The following is a 21,325-nucleotide window of genomic DNA, read 5'->3' as shown; positions in this document are numbered from 1 at the left end:
GGCCTGCACCTGCATGGGAGACCAGGAGGAAGCACCTGGCTCCTGGCTTCGGATCGGCACAGTGCGCCGGCCATAGCACACTGGCCATAGCGGCTATTTAGGGGGTGAACCAACGGAAAAGGAAGACCTTTCTCTCTGTCTCTCTCTCTCTCTCTCACTAACTCTGCCTGTCAAAAAATGTTATCTCATAAAGCCAAAAGGAAAGGAAGGAAGGGAGGGAGGGAAGGAGGGAGGAAGAAAAATGGAAGTATCATATTCTTGGGATTGTGTCTGTGAACTACATTGAATCTGTTCTCTACGTAGTAACATCACATTAACATGAAAATTGATGAAAACTATGTTGGTAGTAATTATCCTGCATTTGCTGTGACCCTGAGAATGTAATGTAAAAATAAATTCCTTTAAAATGCTAAAAAATGTAATAATAAAGCAAAAAATAAACAAATAAATAAAAGACTTTTTAAAGTCTAAGATATTCTAGTACTACCTTCATATTTGCCATATCTTCTCAATTTATTATTTAGAATCATTGTTTTTGATGCTTTCTTAGCTCTTACAATAAGTGATTTGGTCTTTACTAAACCAACTGAGTCATTTGTTCTTCCATTTTACTGTTTTCTATTTCATCTTTCACTGTTGTGTTTATTATCTTTTCTGTTAACATCTTTTATATTTGGAATATCTACTCTGCTGTCTCTGCTCCTGTTGCAAATATAGCTTCAATTCTTTTCAGACAACAGATACAACAACAACAACCAAAACCCTTCACCTTATGTTTCAAAAATTTCTGGCATCTTAATAAGGAAACCTGGTTTTCCATGATTTAACCACACTTCTCAAAATGTTTTTAATACCTTTCTGCTCTAATGAATTTGTTTAGCTACAATATTCCTCTGCCAAATTTTCTAGATTTTGAGAGATTCATTTCAGCTGCTATCATTCCTTAGCCAGGAAAATTACTTCTCACTTGATAAATCATAACCTCCTGTCTTATACATAAGCTCAATTAAGCCATCTCAATATGTTCCCTTTACAAAGTACACTCTGGAATGTTAAAATGTGTTTAACACATCTGTAACTGTCTTTCAACTTCAGGCTTTTATATTCTAAATGGTTCTTCTTATGTCAGTCTCTAATTATTTCCAGACCTTCTCATAGAATATTAAACAGCAAAACTAGAAGGAAATTTATGAGGTTACCTGGGTCCAACTTCTACCTGAAACATTTATTCACACATTCATCAAATATTAAATACCTATGTGTTATGCCCTGCTGTTCAAAGATAAATAAGACAAAAATCCTTGTTCTGAAAAAGCTTGATCTAGTGGGAGACAGGCATAAACAAGTAAATTACTCTACAACAGGCGAAATGCTATAGCAGAATGACGAAAACAGAGCAGTAAGAACCCAGAAGAAAATAATGACCAAAAATGATTCATAGCTCACAAAACAATTCCACAATCCATTAGATCATTTATTTCTCTAAACAGCTCTGTGACACAGGCATTATAGACAAGGAAATGGACAATCAGAAAGGTTATAGGACTTACCCAAAATCATTCACCTAATACTTAGTGATGGATGAAATTCAAACCATCTTCCAATTTTAAAATGTGGGTGCTTGCCAATCAAACTACACTGCTTCTTCCATTCCCTGCCTGCCACTTTTGGAGCTACATCCAGGGAAAGTATACTGTTTACTATCTTCAGATTCCTTTTTGGGACATATAAGAGTGCACTTCAAAAAGTTATTGGAAAATTTTGAATTAAAAGATATGGTTATTTTGGTGCGAAAAATTGAAATTCATGGATAGTTTTTTGCATTATGTATTTCCATTAACTTTTTGGAGACCTTCATGTGTTTTTTAGTCTAAGTGCTTCTCCATTTAAATACAAACCTATTTATATAATGTGAGGTACTGAAATTCTCTGTAAATCTACCAAATTTTGAGAATTAAGACTCTCAATACTTTATGATTCTCTCTCCCATCTACACAGATAGCCTATAAACCATTTAAAGGAAATATGTCCTTTGTATCACACCTGGTTTATTGCTTTAAAATTGCATTCAATTCTACTAATAGAACTAGGAAAATAAATCTTTGTCATTTTAAAATTATTTACATTATTCAATCACAAAATAATCATTTTCTAGGTAATTACTCCATGTATAAGGCACTGAGTTACACACTATGAAAGATATAGAGATGAAGAAAACATAGTACACATCTCATGAGTTTCAAAATATAGAATGAGAACTATGTTGTTCACATATCATAAACAACCACAACCTAAGCAAGACTGTAATAAATGTTGTAATAAGGGTAATAGACATTGTACAATTTGAGAGCATGGAAGTGGTGGGACTTACAGAATTAGTGGAAATCGGCACAGGGAAATTGGGAAAAAGGCATTAAAATGGAGCAGCATGAGTAAAGGCAAGATTGTGAAAGAAAATGGTAGCTACCACAGCTACAATTTATTGAGCACTTGTTCCATGCTAGGCACTTATAGGAACCATCGGAAAATAAATTATAACAGTATTTCCAGAATGAATATGAAAACATATAAGCTTAGAGATTTCGAGAACTTGGGGCCTGCACTGTGGGTTAACGCCCTGAAGCGCTGGCATCCCATATAGGTGCCGGTTCGAGACCCGGCTGCTCCACTTCTGATCCAGCTCTCTGCTACGACCTGGGAAACAGTAGAATACGGCCCAAGTCCTTGGGCCCCTGCACCCATGTGGAAGACGGGCAAGAAGCTCCTGGCTCCTGGCTTCAGATTGGCACAGCTCCGTCCGTGGCAGCCAATTGGGGAGTGAACCAGCAGATGGAAGACCTCTCTCTCTCTCTGCTTCTCCTCACTTTGTGTAACTCTGACTTTCAAAAAAATAAATAAATCTTAAAAAAAAAAAGAAATTTAAAGAACTTGCCCACAATCTCACGTTGAACAATTAGTTTAAAATTTCTTTTCTGCCTGTTTAATTTAAACGACAACTCATAATTAAATCATTATAAATTTGTGTTGATGGGCATACAAAGTATAAAGATATAATTAGTTGATAAAATAGCATGAAGGAGGGAAAGGCAAAGGTTTATATAATATTGAAATTAAGTTGTTATTAATCTAAACTAAATTGTTATATAAACTAAGATACTAATTGTGATCCATAAAGCAAACACTAAAAACAAGCTCAAAAAATAGTAAAAGGAATGACAGAGGGGAAATGGTACACTAAAAAATATCTACTTACAGAAGGCAGTAACAGAGGGAAAAAAGCACAAAAGAAATAAACAAAAAGGACAAAAGAAATAGCAAAATGACGAATGTAAATCCTACATTATTAATAATTACTCTAAATACAAATGAATTAAATTTATTCTAATGAAGAGGCAGAAATTAATGAAATGGGAGAAAAAGCATGATCCAAATATACAATGCCTACAACAGGCATAATTTTGACATAAAAACACAATAGTTTAAAATAAAAAGAGAAATGTGCATGTGTGTGTGTGTGGTAAATAATAACCGAAAGAGAGCTGGAGTGATTACACTTCCTTCAGAACAAATATACTTTTTTTTTTGACAGGCAGAGTGGACAGTGAGAGAGAGAGACAGAGAGAAAGGTCTTCCTTTGCTGCTGGTTCACCCTCCAATGGCCGCCGCGGCCGGCGCACCGCGCTGATCCGAAGCCAGGAGCCAGGTACTTATCCTGGTCTCCCATGCGGGTGCAGGGCCCAAGCACTTGGGCCATCCTCCACTGCACTCCCTGGCCACAGCAGAGCTGGCCTGGAAGAGGGGCAACCGGGACAGAATCCGGCGCCCCAACCGGGACTAGAACCCAGTGTGCCGGCGCCACAAGGCGGAGGATTAGCCTAGTGAGCCACGGCGCCAGCCCAAATATACTTTCATACAAAAAGTTTTATGAGAAACAAATATGGAAATTTTATAACATTAAAAGTAAATGATAATTATAAACATAGATGTATCTGACAGCAGATTTCTCAATATATATGAATCAAAAACTGAAAGAAAATTGAAGGCTGAAGTACACAATTCAATAACAGTTGATGACTTATTAAATGCCTCACTTTCACGAATGGATAGAACAACTATACAGAAGGTGAAAAATGAAATAGAATACTTTAACAATACAATAAGCCTACTAGACCTAACAGTCATATACAAAACAATCTACCCAACAAGAGCAGAATATATATTTTCTCAAGTGTATATGGAAAATTCTCCAGGACAGGCCATAGATTAAACCATAAAACAAGTTTCAATAAAATCGGAAAGAACTGAAATTATACAAAATGTAATGTAAAGTAATTAAAGAAATTGCATAAATGGAAAGACAACTCTGTCCATAAGTTAGAAAACAAAGGTCATATGTTATCCTTCCATTTATATTAGATACCTAGAATGGACAAGTCCATAGAAACAGAGGACTTAAGGAAAGAACATGAAAAAGTAAAAGGAAGAGAAAGAGGGGGAAGTAGGGGTGAAGGAAGGGGAGGGGGGAGAAGAACCAAGAGGTAAGAATATAACTAAGAGGAAAGTTTGCATGTGGTAGTCTAAAGAATGAAAGAAGGAAATTAAGAAAAGGGAGCACATCGTAGAAGAACTAGTACAATGACAGGAACAATGAGAGATAAAAGCATTTCAGAAGGATGAGTATGGCTAATAGAAGGGAATGTTCCCAACCTGGCAAATGCATATATGAAATATCCATAGCTACCATTGTACTTAATGGTAAAAGGCAGATTCTTTCACTTTGAAGTAGGAAACATGGTAAAGATATCCACTCTCATTACTCTTCAACATCATATTGGAAGTAGACTTCCAATATGTACTGTACATGTACTGTAAAGCAGCAAAAAGATATAAAATGTCCAGACTGGAAAGGCAGAAATACAACTATGTCTAATCACAGTTAACATGACTATCTACAAAAAAAAAAAAAAAAAGACTCTACAAAAAAGGCTTCTAGAATTAATGAATGAGTTTAACAAGACGACAGGATATACAGGAAATATTTAGAAATCAATTTTATTTCTGTAAGCCTGCAATGAAAAATTGAAATTCACTTTCTTTTTTTTCTTTTTCTTTTTTTTATTTTTTATTTAGTAAATATAAATTTCCAAAGTACAATTAATGGATTACAATGGCTTCCCCCCCCCATAATTTCCCTCCCACTCACACTTAAAACACCATCAACAGCACCCTCTCAAAAAAAGAATTATGTAGGTATAAATCAAACAAGGTAGAGGCTGGCACTGCAGAGTAACAGGTTAAGCCACCATCTGCAGTGCCAGCATCCCATATCGGTATGGGTTCAAGTCCCAGCTACACCACTTCAGATCCCGCTCCCTGCTAATGTGCCTGGGAAAGAATCAGAAGATGGCCCAAGTGCTTGGGCCCCTGCACCCATGTGGGAGACACAGATGAAGTTCCTGGCTGACGGTTTCAGACTGGCCCAGCCCCGGCCATTACAGCCATCTAGTAGTCTATAGGAGAGAACCAGCAGATGGAAGATCGCTCGCTCGCTCGCTCGCTCGCTCTGTGTGTGTGTGTGTGTGTGTGTGTAACCCTGCCTTTCAAATAAAGTAAATCTTTAAAAATATCTAACAAGGTATGTGATGGATATGTATGCAGAAAACTACAAAACATGTATAAAAAATCAGAGGATTTTAAATAAATGGAGGCAAATACCAGATTCATGGATCAGAAGGCTCTATACTATGAAGCTGTCAGTGATCCACAAATTGATCTATGGTTCAATGTAATTAAAATCAAACCCAAGCAGGATTTTTTGTACATATTGACAGGCTGTTACTAAAATTTGTATGACAAGGAAAGGAACTAGAATGACTAAAACAATCTTAAAGAAGAAAAAACAAAATTGGAAGATTCACATCACTTGATTTCAAATTTTTATTAAAAGTTTAGTAATCAAGACAATGGGGTATTGGGAAATAATAGACATATAGATAAGTGGAACAGGCAGTCCAGAAACTGGCACATACCAAAGTGGGTAGCTGACTTCAAAAAGTGTCAAAGTAATTCAAGATTGTATTAGTACTAGAACCACAGAACATCCAAAGGGGGGGGGGGGGATTTTGATCCACAAATCACATCATACACAAAAATTAAATCAAAATTTATCTTGTACTTAAATACAAAATGCAAAACTATACCTTTTCTATTAGAAAACAAAAATTATTTTTGATCTTGGGTTAGGGAGAGTTCTTACATACAATGGGTTAAGCAAAGAATTATTACATACAACACTTTTTGTGTTGTATGCGTAAAAGAAAAAATTGTATAAATATGAATCATCCAAATTAGAATATTTTGCTTTTCAGAAGACATTGTTAAGAGCTTAAAATGCAAAGCACTGAGAAAAATATTTGCAAACCATATATCTGACAAAGTGCTTGTATCCAGAATATACTTAAAAAAAACCTCTCCAAACTCAACAATAAGAAAACTACCCAATAAAAAATGAGCAAAAGATTTGACCACACACTTCACCAAAGAAGAGATATGGATGGCAAGTAAGAACATGCAAAGATGCTCAACATCATTAGTCTTTACAAAATTACAAATTCAAAACACAGTGAAATACCACCACAGGCCTATTTGAATGAAAAATAAAATTGACAATACCAAGTGTTGAAAAGAATGTTCAGAAATAATTTCTTGTAGGAATGCAAAATGGTGCAATCACTTTGAAAAACAATTGGGTAGTTTCTTTTTTTATATTTTTGTATTTATCAGATAACCCAATAATTCCAATCCTAAGTATTTACCAAAGCAAAATAAAAACTTATGTTCCCATCAGGTTTTGATGTTTATAGACTTTATGGTATTGTTTATTTATAATCATCCAAAACTGAAAGTAAACTGAACACTTGTTACCTAGTAAACACATAAACTATGGCACAATCATGCAACAGAAAATTGTTGAGAAATAAAAAGAAACAAGTTAGACAAGCCAGATCCAAAAGATTCTGTCTGATTTTCTGTAAGGTTGACTTATAAGACATTCTGGAAAAGACAAAAATCTAGGGGTCGAGAACAAATCAAAGGTGGGGATGGGGAAAAGGGTTGACCACAATGGTGTAGCACGAGGGAATTTTAGAGGGTGGACACATTCTGTATCTTGATTGTGATAGTGGTTATATGATTATGAATTTTTCAAAACTCAATGTACTGTACACCAAAAAAATTAAATCCACTGTACATAATTTTTGAAATAAATAAATATTTTAAATATTATGTCTGTGGTTTTCACATTTTTGCAAATATTATCACAAAAATAAAATATATAATCTTTTGTTAAATTCTTAAGACTTTTTGAAAAACAAATGTAAGTGGTAGGTCTGGGGAGTAGAAAGGAAAGATCTGAATATATTTCTGAGCAGAAAAGAAGCCTCAGTGGAGAGATAAAATAGAAACACACAAGAGAGAGAAGTTAACTAACTGAGCAAGCTGTATTAAATTTTAAGTACCTTTCAAATCATGGATTAATCATCACTTTCTCAAAGCCTTTCAGGCGCCCCAAACTGGGAATTCCCCTTTCCTCATCTGAACCCGCATACTCTATACCCCCTCTTGTTACTCCTAGTACTTACTGCCAGATAGAACTGTTAATATTTCACATCTCTTATCATCCCCTCCACCTGTTCCAACAACCCATTACATTATAAATTATTTGAAGGCAGAGTTTCAGGGGAAATTTATATTCATTTCATACGCAGTGCCTAGCATAATCCCTCAAATGTGGTAAAAACAAAACAAAACAAAAGCCACAGTAAGAATACTGAATGAGTTACTACATAATGCAGAAAATAGTAGATGGATTATTGACTGGTTCTTGCATACGATATCCCTTGTATTACAATCCTGTATAAATGACTATCACACAATAGCACTTTGTTGTCAAATGTATTCCACTCCAGATTCAGCTCAGTCTTGACCTCAAAGCAACAAATAGCTGAAAAACTGTCAAGGAATCACTTTCTGACAAAAATGTATTATTAAAGCATTCACCTCAGGAAAGACCACCCAATTCTAGTTCCCTTGAAAAGAGTTATAGAAAAAACAGATGGTCCTATTCAAGGTGGTGAGAGGGAGGGGGTTCACTTTGCCTATTCGAAAGAAATCAAAAATTCTGAGATACACATATTTGACGTGCAAATTTTCAATGTTCAACCCTTTCAGTGATCTCAGCTTTTTCCCCTAGGGTTTAGGGGAAACAAATCACATGTAGATAAAAATATTATCTGAATACGGAATATATCACTGCACTGTATCCTTTATGGCATTATACTCCGTCACAGAGCATTATTAAAGCATCTTTTCTCATGAATCAGTCTAATGTCCATGTCACTGAATTTGCACTGTTAAACTTTCAGTGTAGGTCCTCTTCCCTGATTATGGTACACCTCTAGCATCAAGGACACAGGAATTTCATTACAAACAGAATTTAAGTATCATGAGAGTGAAAATAGAATCCATTACTATTTTCTTACAATTGAAAGTAAAGACTGTCCTTCAGAACATATCGAGAGAATATTTTTTCCCAGATATATATGAATAAAAGATGCTATGGACTGAATTGTGCCCCTCCCCCAAATTCATATGTGATGAACTTAGAGATGAACCCTTTAGGACCTAATTAGGTTTAGATGTCATATAAGTAAGGTCTCCATGACAAGATTAGTGTCCATTTAAAAAGAGACATCACATGGGACTTCAATCCCACTAAAATTGGTGGTAAAAATGCCATCATAGGGCCGGCACTGTGGCATAGCAGGTAGAGCCATCGCCTGCAGTTCCGGCATCCCATGTGGGTGCCAGTTCGAGTCCCAGCTGCTCCATAGAGTTTCTGATTCAGCTCTTTGCTGTGGCCTGGGAAGGTAGTGGAAGATGGCCCAAGTCCTTGAGTCTCTGCATTCAGAGGAAGCTCCTGGCTCCTGGTTTGGGATCAGCACAGCCCCGGGAGTTACAGCCAATTAGGGAGTGAACCAGCGGATGGAAGACCTCTCTCTCTCTCTCTCTCTCTCTCTCTCTCCACCTCTCTCTCTGCCTCTGCCTCTCTGTAACTCTGCCTTTCAAATAAATAAATAAATCTTTTTTTTAAAAATACCATCTTAATTGTTAATGTGATCATATTAAGTGTTAAAGTGAACATATAGAGAGGATTAAGTGTAAAAGAGATCATATAAATAATATCAAGTGCCTGGTAATAATAATAGACAGAATTAAAAAGGAAGGAAAGTCCAATATGGGAAGCAGTCCACACAGCAGACTCCTAGAATGACATTCACTGTAAACAACACTCTGACCTCAGAATCAACCCTTGAGGCTTCCTGGTCTGGCTGAAAGCCCTGTGAGAGCATTTCAGGCATGGAAAGCCAAGACTCTGGCAAAAAATATCCTACATGAAGGATCTCTGTGTGTGAGATCCCAGTGGAAAAAGGGGCCATCAAAGAAGGATGTACTTTTCTCCGAAGGGAGGAGAGAACTTCCACTTTGCTTACTGCCTTGTCTAAATACTGATGGTGTTTGTGGTCACAAAAGGCTACTATAGTCTTTAGCAGCTCATGGCAAGAGCCTCGGGTGATCACTGATGTCATAAATAAAAGTGTCATAGAATGGCGGATGTCTTAAACAGCACTCTGGCCTCAGAATCAGCCCTAAAGGCATGCGGATCCAGCTGAAAAGCCCATGAGAGTATTTCAGGCATGGAAAGCCAAGACACTCTGGCAAAAAAAAAAAAAAAAAAAAAAAAAAAAAAAAAAAAAAAAACAACACCTAAATGAAAGATCTCCGTGAGTGAGATCCCAGTGGAAAGAACAGATCATCAAAGAAGGAGGTACCTTTCTCTGAAGGGAGGAGAGAACTTCCACTTTGACTATGACCTTGTCTAAATATGATCAGAGTCGGTGAACTCAAAAGGCTTCCAGAGCCTTGGCAACTCATGACATGAGCCTAGGGTGATTACTGATGCCATAAACAAGAGTGTCAATTTGTTAAGTCAACAACAGGAGTCACTGTGCACTTACTCCTCATGTAGGATCTCTGTCCTTAATGTGCTGTACATTGAGATTTAATGCTATAACTAGTACTCAAACATTATTTTTCACTTTGTGTGTCTATGTGGGTGCAAACTTTTGAAAGCTTTACTTAATATATGCTAAATCGATCTTCTGTATATAAAGAGAATTGAAAATGAATCTTTTTTTTTTTTGACAGGCAGAGTGGACAGTGAGAGAGAGAGAGAGACAGAGAGAAAGGTCTTCCTTTTGCCGTTGGTTCACCCTCTAATGGCTGCCACAGCCAGCGCGCTGTGGCCGGCGCACCATGCTGATCCGATGGCAGGAGCCAGGTACTTATCCTGGTCTCCCATGGGGTGCAGGGCCCAAGGACTTGGGCCATCCTCCACTGCACTCCCTGGCCTGATGTGAATGGAAAGGGAGAGGGAACGGGAGAGGGGAGGGTTGCGGGTGGGAGGGAAGTTATGGGGGGAGAAAAAGCCATTGTAATCCATAAGCTGTACTTTGGGAATTTATATTCATTAAAAATAAATAAATAAATAAATAAATAAAAGTGTCAATTGTTAAATGGACAACAGAAGTCACTGTGCACTTACTCCCCATGTAGGACCTCTGTCCTTAATGAGTTGTACTATGAGAATTAACTGCAAAATTTGTCCTCAAATTGTACTTTATATGTTGTGTGGGGGTGGGTGCAAACTGTTGAAATCTATACTTAGCATAGAGTTGGTCCTCTTTATATAAAGTTAAACTAAAAATGAACCATAATGAAGAATGGGATGGGAGAGGGAGTAGGAGGTGGGACAGGAGTAGGTGTGGGAGTGTGGGTATGGGGGATAGAACCACTATATTCCTAAAGTTGTACCTATTAAATTTGCATTCATTAAATAAAAGCTTTAAAAAATAAAAACAGACACCAGGGAGTTTCTCTCTCTCTCTCTCTCTCTCTCTCTCTCTCTCTCTCTTCCTGTGCCACATGAGGACACAAGGAGAATACAATCATCCCCAAGCCAGGAAGAGGGCCCTCACTAGAACTCAACTATGCTGGCATACTGATTGGGCTTCCTAGCCTCCAGAGCTGTGAGAAAATAAATTTCCATTGTTTAAGCCTCCCATCTACTCTATTTTGTCATAGTAGTCCAAGCTAACTAAGACAAAAACATACCAAGGAATTTGGTGGTAAAAGCCTAAACCTTGCAACACTTTTATTCATGAAGTAGTTGACCTTGAACAAGTTGCTCTACAGTCTGGCCAAAGATCCTGCATCTGTATAATCAGGGAACTGGATGAGCAACTCTCACAGGCACTGCACAGAATCCCTGACCCCCACTTTGACTATGAGTGTACCTTGGAATTGCAGTCACTAATGATGCTGCGATAACTACGCGAGACAGGAAGAAACAATCACAGAAGGCAGCAAAGAGGAGAATAACAAAAACTCATGCATAAATTGCCACTCTAGCATACTCTGCAGTGCAAAATATAAAGCTAAGATAAGCATTTATGAAATCTGCTTCAAAAACAAAATCAAAATCCCATGCAACATTGCCACTTCTTTGTACTAGAGGTTAAGATGTACAAAAAGATGAAAACAATGCAGATAAAACAGGGAGTACTACAGCTAGAGAAAACATCATGATTTTCATCTCCTTCCTACTCTTCTTTGTGGTGTATGCTTATTTTTTCCGAGCTGAAGTATAAGGAATACTATAATTGCATAAAGAAAAGAAAATGTAGGATACTCACCCAGGACATAACAGTGCTGTCATGAAAAAGTGAGTCTTCCATTTCATACCTTTAAATGCTGTGGATGTAGAAAAACAGAACAGTTACTGTAGCAACTTGATTTAGTTCACTTTATAATATTTAAAAGCAAGGTACAATTACATTTTCATAGGTTGGCTAAAATTGCCCATACATTGTTTTAAATTTTTTTCTACATTTAACATAACAAATTACTGAAATAACAATAGTTGTAATACTCACTCTTATACATTTTAGCAGACACATATCCAGCTGGGGTTCCCAGAAGTACCCACAGAACAACAGCACATGTCATTAAACCACCTCGATTGGCAGGGGATAAAAATCCAAGACAGGCCACAACTAAAGACACACAAAGGAAAGAGGAAATCAGTGACAATAATAGTCTCAAGAACACACAGGGTTTTATAATAAATTTTAAACAAATTAAGAACATCACCAAGACATATTATTACATAATATATGAAACAACATACAAGGAAATGCTCTTAATGGGACTGCTCAAGTGATGCTGCCAACAAATGTTATTCCATTAGCTAATTCTTTGGCAATCTTCTTCTTAACAAAAAGGTCTGATTTTGAATTAAAAAGGAGGGAATGCCCAACATGAGAAGCAGTCCACACAGCACACTCCTAAAATGACAATCTCTGACCTCAGAATCAACCCTTAAACATTTCTGGTCTGGCTGAAAGGCCTGTGAGAGCATTTCAGATGTAGAAAGCCAAGACACTGTAGCAAAAATATCCTACATGGAGGATCTCTGTGAGTGAGATCTCGGTGGAAAGAAGGGGCCATCAAAGAAGGAGGTACTTTTCTCTGAAGGAAGGAGAGAATTTACACTTTTTATGGCCTTGTCTAAATACTGACAGAGGGGCCGGCACTGTGGCGCAGCAGGTTAACACCCTGGCCTGAAGCACCGGCATCCCATATGGGCACCGGTTCGAGACCCGGCTGCTCCTCTTCCAATCCAGCTCTCTGTTGTGGCCTAGGAAAGCAGTGGAAGATGGCCCAAGTCCTTGGGCCCCTGCACCCACGTGGGAGACTGGGAAGAAGCTCCTGGCTCCTGGCTTCGGATCGGAGCAGCTCCAGCCATTGCGGCCATCTGGGGAGTGAACCAGCAGATGGAAGACCTTTCTCTCTGTCTCTACCTCTCTCTGTAACTCTGTCTTTCAAATAAAAAAATCTTTAAAAAAGTAATAAATAAATAAATACTGATGGAGTTTGTGGTCACAAAAGGCTTCCATAGCCTAGGCAGCTCATGACAAGAGCCTCGGATGATCACTGATGTCATAAATAAGAGTGTCAATTGTTAAATGGACAACAGAAGTCACTGTGCACTTACTCCCCATGTAGGACCTCTGTCCTTAATGAGTTGTACTATGAAAATTAACTGCAAAATTTGTCCTCAAATTGTACTTTATATGTTGTGTGGGGGTGGGTGCAAACTGTTGAAATCTGTACTTAGTATAGAGTTGGTCCTCTTTATATAAAGTTAAACTAAAAATGAACCATAATGAAGAATGGGATGGGAGAGGAAGTAGGAGGTAGGGCAGGAGTGGGTGTGGGAGGGTGGGTATGGGGGAAAAAACCACTATATTCCTAAAGTTGTACCTATTAAATTTGCATTCATTAAATAAAAGCTTTTATAAAAGGTCTGATTTTCAATCCAAGACAAATGGAACTAGGTTTTCAAGCTGATTTAGTCCTTAATTAATTAATTGTCTATGTCAAAATTAAATAAATATCTCCTCTTTCCTTACTCCAGTAGTCACTCCAAAAACAGCGAATCATTTTTTGCCACAAAAAAAAAATCCTTCTGTTCCCTTTGACTCAAAGTGAAGAATTAAAAAGAAATCAAAGTAAAATTTGATCTCAGAAAAAAAAATCTTAAGAGCTGAATTTTGAAAATATCATTGACATGTGAAACATCTAAAAAGACACTTTTTACAGCAACTTTGTTTACAAAAATGACTGCCTATCAAAAACTGACAAACTCCATTTTTAGTTTATTAATGAAAGCAGCTAGGGTTCATCAGCCATTGTGAGACTACTAAAGGTGCCATTCTGTTCATACACTTAAAGAGAAGTTTTTAGGCTTCCCATAGCATTTAAAAACACTAGCTTTGAATAATGAACTCCCTTAGCCTACTGAAAATATGATTTTACTCATGTACTGATTTTCTAGAATGCACCTATTTTGCAAAGTAAGGAATGTGTGTATTGGAGTTCACAATAAATTTTTCAGAACTGAAGAAGACACGGAAGATCCTTGATATAGGAACATATTCAGACTCATCCTTAATTCCAAATAATATAAAAGTAAGTACTATATTGTGGCTGGCACTGTGGCATAGTGGGTAAAGCCGCTGCCTGCAGTGCTGGCATCCCACATGGGCGCCGGTTCAAGTCCCGGCTGCTCCACTTCCAATGCAGCTCTCTGCTGTGGCCTGGGAAAGCAGTGGAAGATGGCCCAAGTCCTTGGGCCCCAGCACCCATGTGAGAGACCCTGAAGAAGCTCCTGGCTCCTGGCTTTGGACCGGCACAGTTCCAGCTGCTGCAGCCAACTGGGGAGTAAAGCAGCAAATGAAAGACCTCTCTCTCTCTCTCTCTCTCTCTCTCTATCTCTCTCTCTCTCTGCTTCTCCCCTCTGTAACTCTGACTTCCAAATAAATAAATAAATAAATATTTTTTTAAAAAAAGTAAGTACTATAGAACACTGGGATGGGTATTTGGCACAGCAGTTAAGACACCACTTGGAATGCCTGCATCTCATATCAGAATGCCTGGGTTCAAGTCCATCTCTGCTTCCAATCCAGCTTCCTGCTAATGCACACCTTGGGAGGCATCAAGTGATGACTCAAGAACTTGGGTCCCTGCCACTCACACGGGAGACCCAGATTGGATTCCAGGTTCCTGGCTTTGGTCCGGCCCAACCCTGAGTGCTGCAGACATTTGGGAGAATGTACAAACTAGTGGATGGACAATCTCCATTTTTCTGTCTCCAACTGTCTCTGTCTCTCTGCCTTTCAAATAAATTTTACTTTTTTTAATTTTTTTAAAAGCACACCTTTCCTTTCCTTAAACTTCAGGGTATAATTTTCAAAGTCCTTTTGTATACATGGATCAAATATAAAATATGTTAGCAGTTCACTGAGAATGTTTAAGGTATATCTAAGCTTACTCACATAAAGTAATCAATGACATCATCAAAATTTGTACTCCTTGACCTAAAAAGACCGACAGCAATAGTCCATTCTCTGGTGGTCTGAACACATCCCCACTAAGCAGCTTCCAACCAAAATCCTGCCGGACAGTACCCTGTGTATGAGAAATTCTTTAATAAACACACAAGTGACTCTAACAGAAAGTTACAAGAGTTATGAAAGATTAAACAGAATTTTCCTTGAAACTAGTAGGGGGCCAGTGCCGTGGCGTAGCGAGTAAAGCTACCACGTGCAGTGTCGGCATTCCATTTGGGCACTGGTTCAAGTTCCAGCTGCTCCATTTCTGATCCAGCTCTCTGCTATGGCCTGGGACAGCAGTAGAATATGGCCCAAGTCCTTGAGCCCCTTATACACATGAGGGAGACCTGGAAGAAGCTCCTGGCTCCTAACTTCAGATCGGCACAGCCCCAGCCATTGCAGCCACTTGAGGAGTGAACCAGTGGATGGAAGACCTCTCTCTCTCTCTCTCTCTCTCTCTCTCTCTCTGCCTCTCCCCTCTCTGTGTAACTCTGACTTTCAAATAAGTAAATAAATAAATCTCTAAAAAAAAGAAACTAGTAGTTCATTACGGTTTTAGAAGGTCTCTGGAAGATGATCTAGCAACATAAATGAGTCAGTCTCTTATTCTAGGTTTTGCATTAGAAGGATATGTTAATTATATGAACCATAAAACTGGCTGGTTTTTCATTAAGAAAGCAAAATGACTTAACCTACATAAAGAATTCAACCAATTTCATAGAAATTTAAAATTCATAAATACAGAAGTGATTGCAAGAGTCAAAACAGTATAACCTAAATTACAGCACTCTGCAAAATTTGGTATACTTATTGCATACTTCAAATCAGCAAAAAGTTTTAAGAATGCTATTTTTTGAGTGCTCAGAAATATATAAAAAAATATAATCAAACAGTTGATAACAAACCACCCTCTAATATAATTACCTATACATTTAAAAAATCTACACAACTCTGTGTTCCTGATTTGGCATAATAGATAAAATTACTAGGCATAGAAAATGTGTTACATTCAAGGTGCTGTATGCTAAGTAGAAAAATGACATTAAAATTGTACAGAGTAGACATTGAATTATTTATTCAATCAAATATGTGCATTTTTACTTACAGAAGAACGTTTCTGATTATATCTTGTAATATCTCTATGGAGAGCCTGTACTATGACTACAGCCACCATGCCAGATAAGAAAAGAACAACAACAAAGGAATTGGTAATGCTAGAAAATTCAAGAAAGAGAAAAAGGATAAAAGTTAAATCTCAAATTCCTTAATTGAGCACTCAAACAAAAAAGAATGTATATATAAAAGAAAGGCATTCAAATTATCATTAAGTCATTCAGTTTTCTAAGGCTGAACTTTGATCAAAGACTAAATGCATCAATATATTTAATGAACTTAAAGTTATATCACAAAAAATATAACAAATAAAGCAATAGAAGTAGCACTATTCTTAAAGCTATCTAAGAATTTCTTAAAGGTATATTTCCAGGGGCCAACTCTGCAGCATAGTGGGTTATGCCTCTGCCTGTGGTGCCAGCATCCCATACGGGTGCTGGTAAGAGACCAGGCTGCTCCACTTCCAATCCAGCTCCCTGCTAATGCACCTGGGAAAGCAGCAGAAAATGTGGTGCTTGGGCCCCTGCACCTACATGAGAGACGTGGAGGAAGCTGCTGGCTCCTGGCTTCAATCTAGCCCAGCCCTGGCCATCGCAACCATATGGGAAGTGAACCAGCAGTTGGATGACCTCTCTCTCTCTCTCTCTCTCTCTCTCTGTTTCTCCCTTTCTTTGTCTGCAACTCTGCCTCTCAGATAAATAAATCTTTAAAAATAAGAGTATATTTCTAAAGGGAAACAAGGAGAAGTGAATAATATCAGGAACACAAAGTTAGTTCTACATATGGAACTGAGAATCCAAGTTCAAGAGTCAAAGGTTGAACTGATGTCTATTATTAACAAATATACAATCCCATAGTCTATTTTACTTGATCACTCCCTGACCAATTATCTACCAACTCTTGCTTACTATTTCTAAAATGAAAACTTGAAAACTATCCCCAAATCAGAACCAATGCCTTTTACCCTCCCACCCTCGAGCCAAATCTGTACATATCTAAAAATTTTCACAAGAATTGGCACTATTTTAGTGAAATACCAATAGGATGAATTATGTCTAAAATGTCTGTTAAATGTTATAAGCAAATTAACTTACACCAGAAACTAAAGCAGATTCATTGTTACATTATAAATGTTAATACAGCTAGACATTTAGCCCCCCCCCTCTCCAATCTATCTGGAGGCTCCTCACTTTAAGAACCCCTCTGGAGAAACTATTTAAATAAATTTAATGAGGGGCTGGCACTTTGGCATAACAGGTAAAGCTGCCGCCTGCAACACCGGCATCCCATACAGGTGCTAATTCAAGTCCCAGCTGCTCCACTTTCAATCTAGCTCCCTGCTACTGTGCCTGAGGAAGCCACAGAAGATGGCCCAAGTGCTTGGGCCCCTGCATCCACATGGGTGATTGGGAGGAAGCGCCTAGCTCCTGGCTTCTGATCAGCCCAGCTCCGGCTACTGCAGTCATTTGGGAGTGAACCAGCGGATGGAAGATCTTTGTGTCTGTCTCTCCCTCTCTGTGTAACTTTGCCTTCAAAACAAATAAATAAATCTTTAAAAATTAAATTGTATCTGAGACTTCTGGGGGAGGGGTAACAAAAGAAGACCTGGACTATCGTCCAAACAGAAAACTCTGGAAATGTTATAGTAAGGAGGAGGTGGTGGTGAAAAACAAGGATAAGAATAGGAATAGGACAAGCAGTAGGAGGAGAGGAGGCACTTTTAATTTTTAAGGCAGTGACAGTAAGAGTATCATAACTTTGGAAGACCATATTCATAGTATCACACCTCTCTTTACTTTCATTTTTACTTTTAGTCTTCCTCCACCAGAAATTTCTTTATGACAGGATATGAGGCTAACAAGGAAAAAACCACTATATATACACATCTATTTCTTTTCAGCTTCTCTGATGAGTCTCCTAAGCTTCAACTTAGATGCTACTCCCACTTACAGCACTTTACCAAACCCACAGTCATTATGTTGTCAATTGGTCTACTCCTTGATTCTGTGTTAAAACTACTGCTTCCAGTCATAGAGTCAGAACTCTGTGGTTTGATCCTGATCAAAATTCTGAGGAATCAACACCTTGCACTCTGAATCCACTGGAATGCGACCTTGATGAAAGCAGAATCCTTGTCCGTCGAATTCCCTACTGGATCTCAGAGCCCAACATCATAGTCTGCATCATAACAGGGACAAAAAAGAACCCTGCAAAATGGTTCTTCACTGATGCACATTCTCTGCACACAATCGCTTCCCCTCTCTGACCTGCCTTGAGAAAGCCGTCACTTGAAAGTTGTTGGTTTGGCATATGTAGTCTTTCACCTAGCTCTTGTCCTCTTCCCAGTTTTTTGAGACATCCTTATCTTGCTCTACTCTCAGTTACTGTTTCTCCTTACCCTCCAGTTTGCTCAAAGTTGCTCTACTTACAAACAAGAGTTTCCATTCTATGTGCATACTGTCCACTTCCACAGTCGCCTCCTGCCTTCTCCCCACCAAGAATTCCTTGTATGCAGGCAGACCATCCCCATGGCCTCCCAGGTTTCTCTTTCCCCTTCATCATAAACACTAGTGTATTTAAAACACATTTTCCTTCTTTTATTTGTGTTGTGTCTGAGGGGAGGTAAGGAAAGGAGAGGAGAGGGGACACTAGCCTAGAGAAGACAAAATAATGTCACCCAAGAATATCTGCAGTGACAAAAAGCCTTAATTTTTAAATATATATTTACATTTCCCAGCCCAAATCTATTCTTTATTTCATAAAATGCTCACCTGAACCACTGAATGTTTGTATTGGTCATAGATTCCAAAACATAATCCCACCTGGAAGACCACTTCACATCCTTGTTTTCCTATACAAAAATATACAATCACATGATGAAACTTTAACAGAACTTTTTCTGATTACAGTCTTGAAACAGACAGAATATCCATCCCACAAGTGCTTTCTTCAATGATTTCTAATTTTATGGGAAAATGAGATTTACCTTGAAATTTTTGTCTTATTTTTATTTATTTATATTCTACCTCCTTTCAAAAGGATATTGGGAAGAAAATTTTAGCTTACTACTATTCAACAGAAATAGCATCTTTTTGCTACTTTTCTATGATGTCTAATCCATCCCATTCTCCATTTCCTTTTGTCCAAACCATATTTCCATCTTCATTGTAACAGTATATCATAAGGTATATAGGTATATACTCAATAAGAATCCCTGTAGCTCTGTTCATAAATTTAAAAACCCAGAACTAAGCAAAAATGCCATCAGAGGGGCTGCCGCTGTGATACAGTGGGTTAAGCCATGGCCTGCAATGCCAGCATCCCATATGGGCACAAGTTCGAGTCCCCCTGCTCCACTTATGATCCAACTCCATATTAATGTGCCTGGGAAAGAATCAAAAGATTGCCCAAGTCCTTGGGTTCCTGTAACCCACGTGGGAGACCCAGCAGAAGAAGCTCCTGACTCCTGGCTTCAGCCTGGCCTAGCCTTGGCCATTGAAACCATTTGGGGAGTAAACCAGGAGATGGGACATCTCTCTCTCTGCTTCCTCCTCCCCTTCTTTCTCTGTACCTCTGCCTTTTAAATAAATAAATAAATGCTTTTTAAAATACTAAAAAAAAGAAGTTCCTGGCTCCTGGGTTCTCTCTGACACAGCTCCAGCCCTTGTAGCTACCTGGGAAATGAACCAGTGGATGGAAGATATTTCTCTCTCTCTCTCTCTCTTTCTCTCTCTCAGTCTCTCTCTCTCTCTCTCTCTCTCTCTCTCTGCCGCTCCTTCTCTATAACTCTTTCAAATAAATAAATAATCTTAAAAAATAAGTCCTACTTTTCTTTTCTTTATTTATTTGAAAGGGAGAGTAAGAACCAGGGCAGGGGGAACCTCCCAATTTCTAGTATACTCCCCAAATGCCAGCAGAAAGCAGGACTGGGCCAGGACAAAGACAGGAACTGGGAATTTAATTTGGGTTTCCCACATGGTTGGCAGGGACTAAGTATTAGATAATGCTGCCTCCCAGTGTGCTCATTTGCAGGAAGCTAAAATCGGAAATGGAGCTCGGATTCGAACTCAGGCACTCCAGTATTGCATGTAGTGTCCCAAGCAGCATGCTAACCACTGCACCAAATGCCTACCCCATGCTGAAGATTTCTTTTTAAATACTGTATTGAATAAAACAGAAGAAAACACAATTATGAATCAGGTTTCTGCTGATGTGTGATCCAATTCAACTTGTCAATAGCTTTAAAACAGTCCCAGTAGGTAAATATATTAAATGGTAATCTTTGATAAACACTTAAACTATCAATACAATGTTATTACCCATCAAATTAAGTACATGATTTTAGCAAAAGAAAAACACTGGCAATGACTGACTAAGATATGCTTGAAATAACTTATTATTTAAAATTGAGTATCTACAGCTATTAAGTTTGGCAGCTGAGTTACAGAGAGGCAGAGGCAGAGCGAGAGCGAGAGCGAGAGAGAGAGAGAGAGAAAGAGAGAGATGTCTTCCATCCACTGGTTCACTCCCCAATTGGCCACAACGGCTGGAGCTGTGTCAATTCAAAGCCAGAAGACAGGAGCTTCTTCCAGGTCTCCCACAGGGGTGCGTGGGCCCAAGGACTTGGGCCATATTCTACTGCTTTCCAAGGCCATAACAAAGAGCTGGATCAGAAGTGGAGCAGCCCGACTGAAACCAGTGCCATTATGGGGTGCCAGCACTGCAGGCACCGGCTTTATTTGCTATGCCACAGCACCGGCCCCAACTAAAATGGGTTTTAATCCAACAATGGATTTCAGCTAAAATCTGATGACCATGTGACCATGGTTACCAGTGACAAAACAAGTTAACATCATATGCCTCCTAATGTGAGGTATCACTTCTGTGGTATGCCTACAAAGAATGCCCGGCCTGAATCTGGTCATGAAGAAGCATTAGAGAGACTCAGGTTCATGGTCAGCCTATAAATGTCAAGGATTTTCTTTATATACAGAAGATCAGTTTAGTATACATGAAAATGAATCTTGATAAGAATGGAAGGGGAGAGAGAGCGGGAAAGGGGAGGGTTGCGGGTGGGAGGGCAGTCATGGGGGGGGGGAGTCAATGTAATCCATAAGCTGTACTTTGGATATCTATAT

The 21,325-nt window shown here is 38.5% G+C and overlaps 1 protein-coding gene across 2 annotated transcripts in view; it reads right to left on the bottom strand.

The window, feature by feature from the left end:
* The window catches only part of LOC100353059 (transmembrane 9 superfamily member 2), a 95,246-nt gene that overhangs the window by 30,815 nt on the left and 43,106 nt on the right, over positions 1–21,325 (bottom strand). For both annotated transcript variants that reach the window (XM_070066948.1, XM_070066947.1), the window contains exons 8-12: positions 18,959–19,038; positions 16,180–16,288; positions 15,018–15,150; positions 12,054–12,173; positions 11,814–11,871 (exon numbers count right to left, since the gene is read on the bottom strand). In XM_070066948.1, the coding sequence (XP_069923049.1) occupies positions 11,814–11,871; positions 12,054–12,173; positions 15,018–15,150; positions 16,180–16,288; positions 18,959–19,038 (500 nt within the window). The remainder of the gene's footprint in view (positions 1–11,813; positions 11,872–12,053; positions 12,174–15,017; positions 15,151–16,179; positions 16,289–18,958; positions 19,039–21,325) is intronic.

This window comes from Oryctolagus cuniculus, chromosome X, assembly GCF_964237555.1.
Source record: "Oryctolagus cuniculus chromosome X, mOryCun1.1, whole genome shotgun sequence".
Taxonomy (NCBI): Eukaryota; Metazoa; Chordata; class Mammalia; order Lagomorpha; family Leporidae; genus Oryctolagus; species Oryctolagus cuniculus.
This window is presented reverse-complemented; position numbering and strand designations above follow the sequence as displayed.